Source organism: Parasteatoda tepidariorum, chromosome 9 (assembly GCF_043381705.1).
Source record: "Parasteatoda tepidariorum isolate YZ-2023 chromosome 9, CAS_Ptep_4.0, whole genome shotgun sequence".
NCBI classification, from domain to species: Eukaryota; Metazoa; Arthropoda; class Arachnida; order Araneae; family Theridiidae; genus Parasteatoda; species Parasteatoda tepidariorum.
Window position 1 is genome coordinate 430,156 of NC_092212.1, and position 16,777 is coordinate 446,932.

The window sequence follows — 16,777 nt, forward strand, 5'->3', positions numbered from 1 at the left end:
AAGTTAAGCGGAACTGCAAAACAACTCGACCAGGAAAATCATAATATAACTAACTGTTAAGAAAGATTGCGAAATAATTATGAATCGCTTTTTGTCTGAATAATTTCTTCCTTAACTCCACTTTACAAGTAATTACTTCCCGCCTCCATATTGTTTATCTAGAAAAGCTCAGCAATTTAAAGGAATTAGCAGTTGCAAACAATTAACAGGTTAATGATGATTATGGCACTATTTCATATTCTGTTGTACAGGTTTTTCTAAATGACCATTCATTTTTGTATATATAGGGTGTCCTTGTTAAAAAAAAATGCAAGAAACACTACGTTCTCCATGAATCGCAAATTAATGTTTAAGTGACCAATTATAGCTGAGGACAGTAAGAGCAAAGAGGGGATTAAAATAATAATAAAAAAAAACAGCTTATTTGTCTCGTGGGATTGAAAGGCATTCGCTTTTCTCTAAGATTCGTCTTTAAGTTTCATCATCGATTAAAGTAATTTCACGAGATTTTAATTCCCGTCTTTGAAATTGATGGGTCAAATTTTGAAGAATTTTCATACTTTCACCCAAAAATTTTTAATTTTATAGTTTTTTTAAAACTTTGTTAGAAATTTTAAAAACATTTATGAAGGTTAGTTATAATGGAATTATCTGTCTAAATGCATATAATTAGAAGACAGTTATTCTTTTGACTCTTGTGAAACCTGGATGTTCTCCCACTGCCTCTATTTTTTCTGTCTTCATTTTATACCATTAATGGACCTGCAATAAACATTACAGTACTTTAAAGGTACACATTACAGTACTTTTTTGATTTACAGTACTTCAAAAGTTGCTATTGTAATTTATGACTCGAAGCACAAAACACCATATACACTACTCTACAATAATGGAAGAGACACTCGTTTTTTGACAAGAAATACTTAAAGGATTATTCATAAATTTAGAGGTGTTTAGGTCATGAAATTTTTTAAATTCAGTAATAAGGCTTAAAGCTTTCAGAGGTTCAAATGACCAGCAATAAATTGCAAAATAAAACAAGTATTTTTGTACGCCCAATGACAGAAAATCAAGCAATGAGTTTGCAACTCATATAAGTTATTTTAGTTGTTACTTAGAATAACTGCCTGATATTTCATAAACCTAGCTAAATTATTTACGGTCATTTTTATTAAAAAAAATTATCTTTTTTAATAAATAAATTATCCCAAAAATTATCTATTTTCTATAACTATGAAAAGATTCAGGAATATTAAACAAAATTTTTAGAGTAATTTAAAATTAATTAAAAATTTACTGTCTCAAAATTTAAAAAAAAAACAATTGTTAAAAATTTTGCAAGATGTTAGGATTTAAAGTAATTTATTTGTACTGTGCATGCGCAGAAAAAAGTTAAAAATGTTTTTCGTAATTTCTTAGTGAATTGTATCTAGTAACTGATAAAGAAAGTCTATTTTGAATATCTTAAAAATGTAAATAGTTTCAATCAATTTTCCAAATAGTTTTTGTACGTTTAAAAACAAGCTCCTGATCAGGAATTACATTCCTCAAATTACATTTTGTAGTACTACACAACCATTACAGTAGTTAAATTTTGTGAATTACACAACCTTATATCTACCGGAGAGGAAGAACAAAATAAAATTTGCGGAAAACCTCTGATCATTTTGAGCTTTCTTTTAAAGAAAACAAAAACTATTTGGAAAGTTGATTGACACTTGATAAATTTTTGAGATATTCAAATCTAACTTTTTCCATTAGTCCATAAGAACTACTTTTTATTCTCCTTAAAAAAATCTTGATGTCTTTTTTCCATGTTTTCTCTATTATATATATTGGTTTCGCTAGATCTAGAGTTCGCTGTTAATTTTAGGAAATTTCATTTTTCGTAACTTTAATGATAGTTCTATAGAATGAAAAATTCCAGTTCATTTTTGCTTCTCACTTATTTTAAATGTGAGCTACAACTTTTAACTATTTACAAACTACGTGCACGAAGTACTATCAAATCATCTTTATATTTTAATTTTCAAAAGACGAGTGTGTACTTTTTTACTCTGTTTCAATTCATGTGATCAAGAATTTCCAAGACGTGAGCACAAAAATAAAAGAAACTAAAATCACAAAACGTGCATCTGTTTGATTACTTGGAACAAAACTGCTCTTGCCGGAAATGTGACTCATCTGTCTGTCGCGCTCAAAAATGGTGTCCTTTAACAACAGAGTACATATCTGAACACGGATGTTAAATGCGATTATTTCGGGGTTTTGAAGTATTACAAACGCTTTTAACATAAAATACTTTATAACAAAAACAAGGAATGATGTTCATGGTACAGTGACATAGAAGAAACTGAATACAATTAACCCTTTTACATTACTGCTCAGAGCGCCATCTGTTGGATCTTAAGAATTATTATTATTAACATTGAGAAATATTATTAACAAAGGGACTGCTCATCAGGCTGTACATAAACGGCAATGACAAGCTGGCAAAAGCATCCGTAGTAGAGTGAATTATTATTATTATTATTTTTAAGTTTTGAAACGTTTTAATGCGGAAAACTTGCTCAATGTAATAAGAATAAAAACGGGGTAAGATTTTTAAAAATGGATTAATATATTATGCTTGCATCGTATTTAAAATAAATAAAAAATAGAAAAAACTACGAATTTTTTAATTTTTAAGTTAGCTAAAACTTTTGAAATTAAAGTGTTTTAGTTTTTTATGATTGTTCAACGTGACTAAAAATAGATATAGTGACATAATATAATGACTAAAAATACATGTTGTGTTAATGGTTTTAAATGGCAATGGATTTTCTGTTTCCAGTGACCAAAAATCGATGTTATTTAAAAATGGATTATTTCATTTCCGTATCTGGACGTGCCGGCAGCTGATTTTCCCGATGAATGACGCTGTATGCTGCTTCATTGAACACATAAACGTTGACTTATACGACGTGAAACGTCTGAAAGCCAACAAACTGTAACACATTCCGAAAATGTCTTATCTATATTAGGAAGCATTATGGTCTCGTGAATGTTTTTGTGTCATTCACGAGATGGACTCATCACTGTGAAAAGCACGATGGATCAACACAAGCACTTAACTGCCCTATATACCTTTACGGACCATGTCCATTTCTACATGCGAATTATTTTTTCTAGGATGATGGCGTCTACCAGCAGAACAATGCAGCATATATTACAGCTCACAATGTACGTACGTGGTTCAAAGAGTGCGAGGTTGAAATTACCGTATTCCCCCGGCTACCAAATTTTCCGAACGTCCAATAGAGAATCTGTGAGACCACCCCGATTGGTTTGTTCGAGCAATTGATCCTGAAATGTGAAACTAGCGCACAACACTGGATTCAGTAAGACTTAACATTCTAATGAACATCTTCAAGAACCTAATTGACTCTCTTCCTGCACATAGTCCAATGCCTGTTCACTTGTAAAAAGATATTTATTCCGACATTTGACTAGTGGTCACATTAATATGAATGGATTACGTATAAATAAGTAAATGATCGAATCAATACGAAAAGAACTGCGAAAGCAATTGTGGGAAGCTAGTTTATTAACGAACATCTTTCTTATTAAGAATAGTTTATGGTAATGACGGACCTGTTTCTTCTTATGGCGAAAGTACATTTAAGTTATTTTCCATGAGATAAAATCTAGAAAATTTTCAATCCATCCACATGGTCAATAATTATCAATATGGCTAGCGACATTCGTGGGTGAATTGTTGATATAGATTGTTTTGGAGGGGGATATGGCTCTGCTCCCCCACTATCTTCGATATAGTCTTTGTGCCAATAGATTTTGCCGTTTACGAAGCTCTCTTCCAATTATTCAATAATCTGGCCAACAAATGTCAGTGAGAATTTCCAATTTCACACAATGACCTGCGGAGTGCCTTTAATCTTTGAACAGTTGATTGAATAGCAATCATTTATTCTGTCTCAAATATACTCCCAATTTGTGATCGCGGAACATACTCCTACCACCCTATGCACAATACTATGCATTTCTATTAAGTGGTAAACCTATCTGAGTTTTTTCTTTGAAAATAATGGTGCATATGTTCAACTCTGTGCTTTCGAAAGACGCTGGCATTTTAAGTGAAATGAGAAAAAAAAATGATAGTGAGAGACTGCTTAGTTTTTCCGTTTTCTGTTGAAATAGCTGAGCTGATATAGGCTTCTTAATTAAATATATGCAAAATAAGAACAAATCGTAACATCCAGGATAACTTTTAAGATAATGGTCATTTTCTTAAAATATGATATGATAAAATATCTGTGTGTTAAAGCACTCTACAAAGCTGATGATGCATGAAACTATAAAATCATTCTCAAAAATGTACTTAACTCTGAATAAGCAGTACGTTTTTCCCTTTGAATTTATCCTAATAACTCCGGTCCTCATTGGATCAATGTTCATGAACCTTGGCTCAATAAAGGTTCTAAGGACCGTCATTTTACTATTATTGGTATAGCTTCGGAAAACCTCTAAAACTGCAAATTTTTTTATCTTAAAACTTGAAAATCCCATTTTGGGGATGAAGAAATTTGTCATGAAGATTAATTCAGTATTTTATCTTTTTCTTTCATGCTTATAGAATTAATGTAGTATAATATTTTTCATTGAAAATCGCTATTGAAAATAAAGTTTTACTAAATATGACAAGTGTAGTTTTTTTTTAAAAAAATATTCTTTTCCAGCAAGAACTCTAGATGGATTGGTCTTTTCAGTTTGATTCTTTTACTTGCATTCAACATCCTAAAAGTAATTGGAAGGAATAATGACTGGTGAGTTTCATTTTCACTACTTTTCTTAAATCGAAAGAGAATTGCATTTTCAAGCTGCTTTGAAATTGCTTATTTAATTTCTTCTCTGCTAAAGTTAAAAAATGAAATAAATACAGTCCATAGAATCTGTTTTGTGTCTAGCCTCCTAATATTTCTCTCTAAGAGTACCAACATTGAGAGCTGGGTAACAGTTCAAGTGAAGGGCATCCATTTCTTCCTCTATGCTGCACCATTTCTAAATTGTGCTTCGAACAGTGTTTATCAGATGCAGATAGTTTGATGTACAGTCATGGACAGTAGCGAGTCGAAAGACGGCAACTTATTTTCATCTAGACCGTAATGGCCTGAGGCAGACCACTTGTAATTTCACAGGAGAACCAGCAGAGACCTCTGTGGTCAACATGGGTCAAGTTGTAGATAACCTAGCCGTATTATTACGTTAACAGGGTTCATTACTAGGATGTGGATTGACATTGCACCCCATCGTGCAATCTTGAGCTGTGGTGGCTCAGGGAATGGGGCATTCACCTTCCATTGATGTGAACTGGGTTCGAATCCCGGCGATGGCTGGTCGATACGAATTCCGCACCCGGATCGCGTCAACCACAGTGCTGGCGTAAAATATCCTCAGTGGTAGACGGATCATGGGTTAGAATCCCTTTGGCATCAGGCAAACCGTGGGAGGTTTTCGTGTTTTTCCAAATTTCTCCCACTACTTGATCCAGGAGTTCCCTTGTCTTCTGAATTAGGTTCAAAATTACAAGGCTATGGAGTTAAACATTAGTAGTCGTAGACCCAAAAATTGGGTCAGCTGTTCAACGACGGTTATAATATAAAAATTTTTAAAAGTTTTATTTTTTCAAATTTTATTCATTCATTAAAAGAGCACCCAGAAGGATATGGATAAATGCGATCGAATCACCGTGAGCTATTTTTACAACGCGTTGAATGCTAGGTGTAGTGCGAAAAAAGGGAAACACTTTGAATAACTTTTGATCAGATGATTGGATTTCATGGGCTAAGAGGCAAACATTTTTAGGAAAATTTTCGTGGTTTTCTTCTCCATGAAGCGCAAATGCGAGTTAGTTCCATCAAAAAGTCCTCCACGATGGAAAATTTCTACCAATACCTAGATACAGGAGCTCCCTCGTCATCTGTATTGGGTTCAGGATTACAAGGCTACAGATCTGAACATTTGTAGTCGTAAACCCGAAATCGGGTCTGCTGCATTACATAATATATTTAAAAAAATGGTGCAATCTTAATTTCTGCAAATTCACATAAGATTTGCCAAAATATCGAACGGGTGTATTCATTCATAGGTAAAATTTCTCTAATATTATTATCACAAATATCTATTACGAAATACAATATAAATGTTTGCTAATCCCATGAATGGGGCTCCTGCTTTCACTTGGCGTACTTACAACTCTCCCCTTATTCTTTTTAAAAGTTTCAAAAAAAATAAAAAAAATAATCATGACATATTCAAAATAAAAAATTCAGATAATTTTTTTTAACAATATCAAAGCACTTACTTCTAGTTAGTTTCAATGTAACTGGTGAAGAAAATTAATCTCCAAAAAAAATTAAATCTCCCCATGATTAATAGAATAAAATGAATGCTGTTAAAGTTGCAATCTACCCTGAATTATCTTTCTGAGTTTTGAAACTTTCTTTGCAACAAGGTCTGTTTGAAATGCTAGGTTAATAGATTGCATCAAACTTTTCCCACTCAAAATAACATCAGTTTATTTCAAATCACTTTTGTCCATTTTGATAAACCTTTAGCAATAAATCTTTGAAAGCCTCTTTCTGTAACACATTTTTCTTTGACACGTTTTCAATGAGTATAGTAAAAAATAGAAACAGGCCTTGTGTTATTTAATTTAAGTCTTATTATATGAATTTGTCAATTTCCCCTCCTTCAACCGTCTGACATGCTTGATATGGTTCAACATCTGTTTCCTTTCTGTTTCAAAAACTATTTAAAACGATCGTAAACACTATTTGATCGTAGTCTTATTCTGCCTTTTAACTGGTCACGATTGCATAAATGCCCATTTAAAAAAAAATTGCTGTAAAGGACTTTCCTGGTTGTCCTCTTTGTGACTCTTGACAACTTATGAATTTTAATCAAATTACCGAATGCGGTGCAATAAACCCTTTTATTTCAATACTCTAACGGCCTTGAAATATTGACTTAGTTGCCTGATGTTCTGGTATTTGCATAAATAAATAAAACTTTATTTGATGTTTTATTTCCTTTCGGGTTAAAGTTGCAAACGCTTCTGAGGTCGTTTATTTAATTGGTAACGAAAATGAGTGTTTCTTCACTTTCGTTTAAGTTTGATGCGATTTTTTGCCCGCACAACCTTCAACCGATTCACCTGCATCCACTTCTTGCTTTTCGCTCTTTTTCTTTGTGCATGCACGTGACAACATTTTAAATGCTTTTGAAATTTCCATTCCTGCGTCAAACTGTTTGAGCACCTCTTGCATATTCATTGCATGAATTATGAAAGGGTCATTTTCACATTCACTTTAATCTTTGTACTATTGTATGATATCTTGGCTTCAAAGACAGAAACAAATGCAATTAACTTTTCCCGTTTAGTCTCGTATATGCGGGACTTTTCAATATTTGGATAATTGGGATGGTAGTTTCGAATGCTACAATTATGAATGAATTAATATCCCCGGTTCGAATTAAGAAGAAAAAAAGAGCAGTCCGAACCATTCCCTTGTTACGGAACACGTTAAAGAGTGTTTGTTAAAACTCGAAGCGACTGTTACTACTCTTAGAACAATCCTCCCATCTGCTGTACCCTCCATTGATTCTTAGAGGCATACTGTCACTTTTACTTGCGCCCTCTCTACGTTCTCACCCCTTCTTCCTTTGCCGGGGCTGCGTGTGACGCCCACTTTCGCCGCAGCTGTTCACCCCTTCAACAAGCACGCGAACTGTTTCTGGAGGAGAGGGAGATGGGGGAAGCAGTGAAAAAGAAAAATGGTTGTCCATGTCCTTTAATTGCCGATGGACATGCAGCAGTGTTTTCTTTGGCTGAAAGTGTTGTGACTGATGCTTCGTCCTTCTTCTCTTTTTTTTAATATTTTATTTTAGTATTTGTTAATTCTCTTTCTCATTACACGCATTCTTTTAAGGATGAATTTCTTTCAACNCATGTCCTTTAATTGCCGATGGACATGCAGCAGTGTTTTCTTTGGCTAAAAGTGTTGTGACTGATGCTTCGTCCTTCTTCTCTTTTTTTTAATATTTTATTTTAGTATTTGTTTTATAAAAACCAATATTTTTTTTAATTCTCTTTCTCATTACACACATTCTTTTAAGGATAAATTTCTTTCAACTGAAGTCGTTTTTATCATTTTATTTTGTGAGTTGTACAAAAAAAGTCTTTATTAAAACTTCACTTGCCATGCAAGAAAACGATGGAACGATTTTCATTTTTTAAAGTATTGTTTTTGTAACAGATTTCCGTTTTTTTGTTTTATTTTCAGCATAAACATAAACATTCATGCGAATGAGAGAAATTAATACACAAAAAAATTTTAGGTGAATTTTGTGACACGGAGCAGTTACCATTTACTTTTGTCTAAAAATCCCCAAGTGAGCAACCTACTTCAGACGAAACCCCAAGATTTTAAGAATAAAAGTTTATTAGTCATTGCGAACTCATTCATCAAAAACAATCTTAAAGATCAAAACTTATCTTAAAGATGTGCAGAAGGAACTTTTTTCATTGTAAAGTATTATCAATATAAGTCTTAAAAATTAGGTTTTCAGCTCAACAGTTAGATTGACAGGTGTGGAGCGTCATCCATCTAATTATACATTTTAACTCTTAGAACCCTTGTGAACTTCCCACGGTTCCACGGAACACCTCATTTACGCATGTAAGCTATTCTATGGTTTGTTACTATTGTTTCTGATATCATGGCAGCAGCTGCTTATAAGTTGCTTGCATTGTTCTGTCAGTGATGTTCCTTTTAATATATATCGTCTTAAATAAACTACTTTCTAGTCTGCTTTAATAATTCTGGTGCTCAGCTCATCACTTTCTAATATTGAAGCCTTGAAGTGATTCAATGCATCAAAAACCAGTTCAATTGCCAAATGAGACTGAATAACTTTCTCCTTTTCTAGGAACCATCCTATGGCTTCATGCAAAATTAATTTATTTCTAATGTTAGTTTGCTTTTGTAGATACTGTTTTGATGATTTGTCAGAGAGTGAAAACCACTTTTTTTCCTTTCATACTTAAATAATAAATATCTATCTCACATTTCCATAGTTTTTTTTTTGCTTCATTTTTTGCAAGCATTTTTAAAATCAATAGTTATTAACTATCATTCCGAAAGTGTGGATACGTATAGTGGAATATATATATAAAAGAAAATAATAGAAACTCGAATGAAATGTTGAAGTTCAAAAAAAAAAAAAATATTTGTAACACTGCAAACCTGATATTTTTTCAAAACAAATTATTAAAGATTTCATGTTTTTCATTGGAAAGTTGGAAAACTTTAAAATTTACAAGCATTAAGTTTACTCATTTGTATTTTTGTTTACTTTTACTACTTATTTATTTATATAAATTTTAAAAAATAAATAAATTGAGAAATCAATACACTCTTAAAGAATTCTAACATTAATCTCCAACTATTCCCTGATCAGCGAAAAATAAATAAATAAATACTGGAGAATAAAGTAAATTCTCGGAAGACAAATTGAGCTGCCAAGTAAGGATTGAATCGATTCGTGATAACTTAACTAACTCAGATATTACTGTGAAGAGAAAGATAGAGAAGGTAAAAAACTAAATCTCTCTCTCTCTCTCTCCTTGATCCCAGATTGATATATAGATGCAATAAAAGTGGATAAAAAATGGCATAAGAATAAAAGGGGATGAAAATTCTCCATAACTAAATGCTCAAGAGTGTAATAAACTTTTAAATCGTGCCCACTCTCTATTTCGGCCCGTTTAGCTGAATCATAGTCTACAATCAGAGCGAGGTTCTCTTTTTCCGAATGTCGCCAAAAAATGATAGAATCACAGAGATAGGCCTTTATTATTATTTTCTTTTTTAAAAAAAACTTTAAGTATTTAATGTTGATTTATAATTCCTAAATTTTCGTCTTGTCATAGAAATAAAAATATTCCCTTTAGTGCACTACAAAAATCACTAGAAAAAATGCCCAAAAATACTGTAAAAAACACTTTAATGCATAAATTTAACGTTTTGCCCTATATTTATAAATTAAATAGTTATTTGAATGAAATTAGGTAGTTAAAAAAATATTATTATATAATGAGTCATTTAGAGTCTACGGAAAGAATTTTTTTCCACTTCAAACTATTTAACAAAATGATTACGAGTCGTCAACATTTCAAAAAAAAGGTGTTTATCATAAAAAAAAGTATGTGATCAATTAAAAGGGAAAAACTGTCATTGTATGACGCTGCATTTAACAAGGGGTGCTGATTCTTTAATGAAACAAAAATGTTGCCGAATAAATCATTCTAGAATATTTGGTTTATATTCGTCCACCCACCATAAACTTGCTCCGTTTTGCAATCAGTGACATATAAACCATAAACAATATTTATCTCGTCTGAGCATGGAACGGTAAAGGACGAATGTCCCCCACTTAAGCAGAAAATCTTCGCTAAATTCATAACTTCTGCTCGTTATGGTCATGTCCCATCCCTGCAGACAACACTTTTGGACTTGTATGTCTTTTCAGGAAAATGATTGCTCTCCCACGCCTACCACCATCACGTAAAAGAATTGTTGAGGAGATTGGAGAAATTACTTGGAAATTACGACGAGAAATTCCTCTGGCGACGTTTATTGTCCCCTCCTCGGCTTTCACAGAGTTAGGGGAAAATAGAAGAAAAAATAGTTCTTTTAGAAAAGGACGTTCTGCATAGATGTGATATGATAATGGCTTAAATGGGCTGAAAATTCCTGTCTTTTTTTTCTAACCACTCTTTCACTTTAATTAGAAGATAGGGTGAAATGTTTTGGAGTAGCCATTTTTTTATACTCATTATGGTGAGTCATGATGGCTCAGGGGATAGAGCGTTCGCCTTCCAATGCTTCGAACCGGGTTCGAATCTCAGCAATGGCTAATGCCAGTGCTGACGTAAAATATCCTCATTGGTAGACGGATCGTGGGTTAGAGTTCCCTTGCCGTCATGAAAAGTTTGGAAAGTTTTCGTGGTTTTCCCCTCCATGTAACGCAAATGCGGCTAAGTTCCATCAAAAAGTTCTTCACGGAGGCAAAATTTCTCCCAATTAAGACAAAATTTCCCCAAGGAGTTCTCTTGTCTCCTGGATGCACTCACGGAAATGCTCACGGTTTCGGCACCGCTTGACATTCTTGGCGGAAACTTTGAAGTCAAACCTGCTCTGTCGCCAAATTGCTTTTGCGTAGCGTTTATAAACAAGGGATAGAATTGTTTTCACTATTTTATTACAATTTTTTTCATTGTTTTTGTGTTTTCATAAGATCATGTAACTCAAATATTAAAACACAAAATTCTATTTGCAATATTTAGTAATAATTTTAATTAAATCTTTCAAATTTAGTTTTAATCTGAACTTCTAAGCTGGAATTTAATTTTAAAATTTTATGACTGTGAAGGGCATTGACCTGATGACGTATTCTGATACATTGATTGTATTGACTTGTTTGGAGTTTTCTCAGAAGTGTTTTTTATTTTCAATTTCTTAGTTAAAAAAAAATAATAATTAAATAGATAAATGAAATATTATTTTTACTGATTTGATTTAAATTTTAATAAAATCATTTTATCGCGTTTAAAGTTATAGTTTTTTTTTTAATTAAACTCCAAATTTATAATTGAAATGCGTGCAATGGAAACTAGTGTTATACTTGCGAACAACTTTTTTTCGAGTTTAAGTGTTGTTAATTATGATGAAAGTAGACAATGTAATTTTCTCTATAAATCAACTATAGATATTTTTTAAGATGCAAGCAATCACGGTGGATAAAACAAATCAATTAGGTTAAAAATAGCATAAATGCTAAAGAACAAATGAGCAAAAGTTCTCTTAGAGCCCTAAAACATAAATTATATTTTACTTTTATATATACTTAAGTTCAGATTGGTCTAATCAAACTGAAGAAATAGAGAAACTCTTGTGTCAAGGAACTGTAACTAATTTTATTATGCATGTTTATTTGAGTTTTTAAAACTATATACAAAAACATCTGAAATATATTTCATATTAACAAATAGTTCACTGTTGCATTCTAAGGATAAATTATTTTAATTGTATAATTTGCTTTTGTAAATCCATTTCCTAAGATATTCCCCAATTAATTATTATTTGTGCAAAAATATCGATTTTTCTGTGAAGTATTTCTTATTTATTTTGAATCTACCATTCATTTTTTTTCTTATACTATTATATAATATCTTATTTAGTAATGCTATAAGAAATGGCACTAGTAATGGCATAAGGAATGGCAAAATTTTTAGTTGTATAATTATAAAATGAAACTTGGTTTTTGTACCTCATCACTTTTGAAATTGCATTTGAATAAAATAATGTTAAAGTAAATTTGATCGGATTAAAATTAAATAAAACTTTGTTTTCTGAATTTTTATAATTTTTGAGACTTTTAAAATATTAAAGTAGTGTCAATAAAATCTTCATCTTATTGAAAATGAATAAAATAATAAGGTTAAAGTAAAGTGCTGCGTATGATAATGAAATAAACATTTTTTTGAAGCTTTTATTACTTTTGAAACTGCAATCAAATGACTAAAATGATCAATCAAATGACTAAAATGATAAGGTTAAATTAAAGCACTTTAAATGTATTAATTGCTTTCTCAGGTCTATTTTTTCAGATCTATCTTAATTTATTATTTTCGTAAAAGTATCGATTCCTTTGTGAAAAATTTCTTATATATATTTCTAATTGAAAATTATCACCTTTTTCTGATTAAATGTTTTATTTGAGGAAAAGCAATTTAATAAAATCTCTTCCATCTGATAAAGCAAACAAGTGAGACAATTTTTTTTTAACTGTATAAAGTTCTTTAACTCATTTCTCAAATCTATTATAGTTCATTATTAGCGTAACAATATGTATTTCATTGTGAAGAATTTTTATTATGCATTTGGAATAAAAGAATTAATTTTTTTTCCTAATTACGCATCTGAAATGCTGAATTTAGCGATAAAGGTAATTTTTGCAATGTACTGCAATAAAAATACCTTATATAAAATTTTCTTACATTTGAATTGGAAACTGAATGCAATATGCCTTAGTATATAGTGAGCACACAAGCCTTTATATATATAGCATAGTAAAGAATGGTAAACTGTCTTAGCAAGTAAAATAAAATAAAAAATATATAGATTTTACACTTTTAAGAACAATAATAAAAAAAAGAAGTTGAAAAGTAAAATATTTACAATAATCTATTTTTAAATAAAATTCTGAGACATAAACATTAAATTAAGTATGAATTTTTCATTCCAAACGAAAACCGCTTATAAAAAATACAAGAGCGGTGTGAAGATAGAAGTGAATAAGAAAGAAATTTTTAACTAGAATAGAACCATCATTTTCCTACTCAATCAACGTAATAGGGTTGCACGCTGTAGCAAGATGTGACGCATAGATCGGTTGGGTTACCATATTCTCAATTTTGCGGTTTTCAGAGAACTTATTCTCGACCGCGCCAAGCGGTGCCGAAACCGTGAGCATTTCCGTGAGTGCCTCCTGGATTGGGTTCAAAATGACAAGGCTACGGTGTTGAACATTTGTAGTCGTAAACCCATATATTGGGTTGGCTGTTCAACGACGGTTATAATAATAAAAATAAAATACTCTTTACAGTGGGTGACACGAATCATTTTTGGGTAAATATATTTTTGGCACAGATTTAACCCCAGTCAAAATTTTTGATGGTTTTCTATTGATGGACACACATATTTTTGACGGTAACCATCAATAATTCTGTCATAAAAACCATTATAATTTTTAATGGTAACCAACATAAGTAACCATCACTCCAATGCAGGAATTTGGACAGATTTATGATGGTCCAACGTAAAAAAACCGTAAATTGTTTTGATGGTATATTCCTGCTGAACCAACAAGAAATATATTCTTGTACCATGATGAACCATCACGAATTTCCATCATAGTAACTTGGCAATAAAATGTTGGAACGATCGTGAACAACCATCATCCCAATGTAGGAATCAGCATAAAACATCAGTATTTTTTAATAGCACCATCAAGAATTTTGACTTGGGGAGGCATGTTAAAATGATCGTGAAGATCACGACTTTTCATCACAAATTCTGTTCCACCTTAATAACTAATTTAAAATTTAAACTATAGAAAAAGTGAGTTTCAATTGCTGGAGTAGGTCATGAAGTTTCAATTGCTGAAAAAAGATTCAAAATATCATAATGCAAACAAGCTGTAGGAAGATATTTTGTTATACCTTGAAAAATATGCCTCTTTCGGTTCGAGTCATAAAACAGAATTTTGTATAAGTCTTTTAACGTGAAACCAATGATTAATAAAAAATTTCCTTTTTATATTCAGGATATGGTTAAATCAGTTTTATCTTTATAAATGGCTTTGACTGAATATTTTATAGGTGAAAACGTTAGTCCAAGAAAAGCCATCGAAGTAAATAAATAAAATATTGGTGATCAGACTGTGAATAAGTGAGGAAACAGCTTCACATTTTACCCACCATTTCAATTTTACAAAAGTAGAGTCCAAAAAAAATGTTTTTTCCAATGACCACCTGGGTAAATGACCGTTCGTCAATACAGGCATCTAAAGGGCAGATTTGATGGCCACTCTCTCAGTGTCACCCTATTAGGTGGCCCAACCTTGCGCCCACAGTAAGAACGGATAGCACAGAGAATGAAAGAACATCCATGACTTGCCCGGGATTCGAACCCAGAACTTTTTTGATCCAAGGCCAGTTCCCTGACCCCTAAACAGTCTAGTCGGCTGTGAAAAGAAATTGAATCCACAAAAATGTTTATTAGTCAAATGTTCATTATCTTTTTAATTATCATGAAAACTAATCAAAAAATTAGTTTTAGTTACTTCACTATAAGGTTTTTTTTATTAAAAGTGTTGGTTAAAAAACACTTTGAATCGCTATGCATTTAGCGCGCATATAAGTTTAACAAAAAAGTAAATATTGTTTTTGGTTTATTTTCTTAGGCAATCTGAATATAGTTTGTACAAATCAGCTTTAGCAGTAAACCAACGGAATGGTAAGCTCTACAACAACATGGGTCAAGTGTATGAATCTATGAATCGGTACGAAGAAGCACTACAGCATTACAGAACTGCCATGAAGTGAGTTTATACATGAATTATGGAGAAATTGCAATCATTCTTAAATGAGAAGACAATCCCTAAATTCTCCTGCATTTAGGGGAAAATAATACAAAAATTCTTTAATTTTAATAATAATTATAATATTTTAAATGCTGAAATATTTTTTTACTTTTTCATATAAACGCCATGCAGCGTCTTTTTTTAGATGCTGTGACAGTTTTTAGGATCTCCGTCATGCTTTTGAGAAAGCATCGATACACCCCATTTCTATCCCCCATAATCTCTGAGCAGAGTTGTCTAACGTTTGAATAGACCGACTTTAAACAATAACTGGAAAAACTACATTTACTGGAAAACACTGGCAAAACGATAAAATTCCTACAGTCGCTTAAATACCGAAGAAAAGAAGCATATATCAACCCACACATTGCTAGTCAAGCCATCCATATCCTATAGCTGTAAATGTAGAGCATTATCATACACACCTTATAGTCTGGACTCAGAATATAAGTGATTATCCTATGTACCTTAATTTGATAAAATTCTTTGTAGATGTGAACTTTCTCGAGGACCAGACTATGAACTGGGCTGATATAAGCACATGAAACTGTCACAATGTCTAAAACAATGGTTTGACTCATTTAAGGATTATGTTTGAAAAATTGACAAACGCTTAACCAAATGCAACAAACAGGTTTGGTGCTTCTTTGGAGTGCCCTCGTAATATTTCTATACATATATATTTTTTAATCTCCCGATGCGAGTAATTGGAGTGGTGTTTATTGGTTGTGAAAAGACCATATGACACTATAACTGACAAATAAGTGCAAAGTAGCCATTAAACCAAATAAAAGTCATATAAATATATAGCTATATAATTATTTATAAATAATACAAAAATGCCAACAGCACGTACATTTTGACATTTTTGCAATGTCCATTTCCAGTTGTCGCTAAAAACTCAGGATCATCCACGGATCCCGTTTGCTAACTGTTGCATCGCTTGCTGACACACGTTTTTTAACTCGCATATCTGTCATGGTACCTTCATTTGATCTCCCTCAAACTCTTCACAAAGCTTATAGTTCATCATACCATATCCTGTTTCGGTACTCTCTTACCTCGCAACTTCTACTTGTATTTCCGTGATATTGGCTTGTATTGGTGTGTATTGGCCGTCTGGGGACTTCTTTTCTGGTGAATTTCTACCAGCTGTTCATCATTGCACCTTTTAAGTTTTCAATTTATATGCTTCAAGATTTAACGATTTCGTTCATCAAAATGAATCATCCCTCTTTCAAACACAACTTGAATCATAAAAGTATATGAAATTCGTGCATTTTATGAAGTATTTTAATTTGTATATGAATCTGTTAGGTACATGATCTCTAAGAATTAGGAATATTATAAATACGAATAATTTTAGTATTTCGCTTTTATGAATCTTTTTTGTAGCATTGAATCATCTGATACAAGAAGTTATCTAAATGCTGGTCGTATTTTAACACTTCTTCGTCGATACGGTGAAGCAGAGGACATCTATCGTCAGGTAAAATATTTTTTTAGCATT

General features: G+C 31.9%; 1 protein-coding gene across 2 annotated transcripts in view; it reads left to right on the top strand.

Annotated features, from left to right (window-relative positions):
• Positions 1-16,777, top strand: part of LOC107453289 (protein O-mannosyl-transferase TMTC3) — a 234,368-nt gene that overhangs the window by 188,549 nt on the left and 29,042 nt on the right. For both annotated transcript variants that reach the window (XM_043049050.2, XM_016070054.3), the window contains 3 exons: positions 4,737-4,823; positions 15,088-15,225; positions 16,663-16,756. In XM_043049050.2, coding sequence (XP_042904984.1) covers positions 4,737-4,823; positions 15,088-15,225; positions 16,663-16,756 — 319 coding nt within the window. The remainder of the gene's footprint in view (positions 1-4,736; positions 4,824-15,087; positions 15,226-16,662; positions 16,757-16,777) is intronic.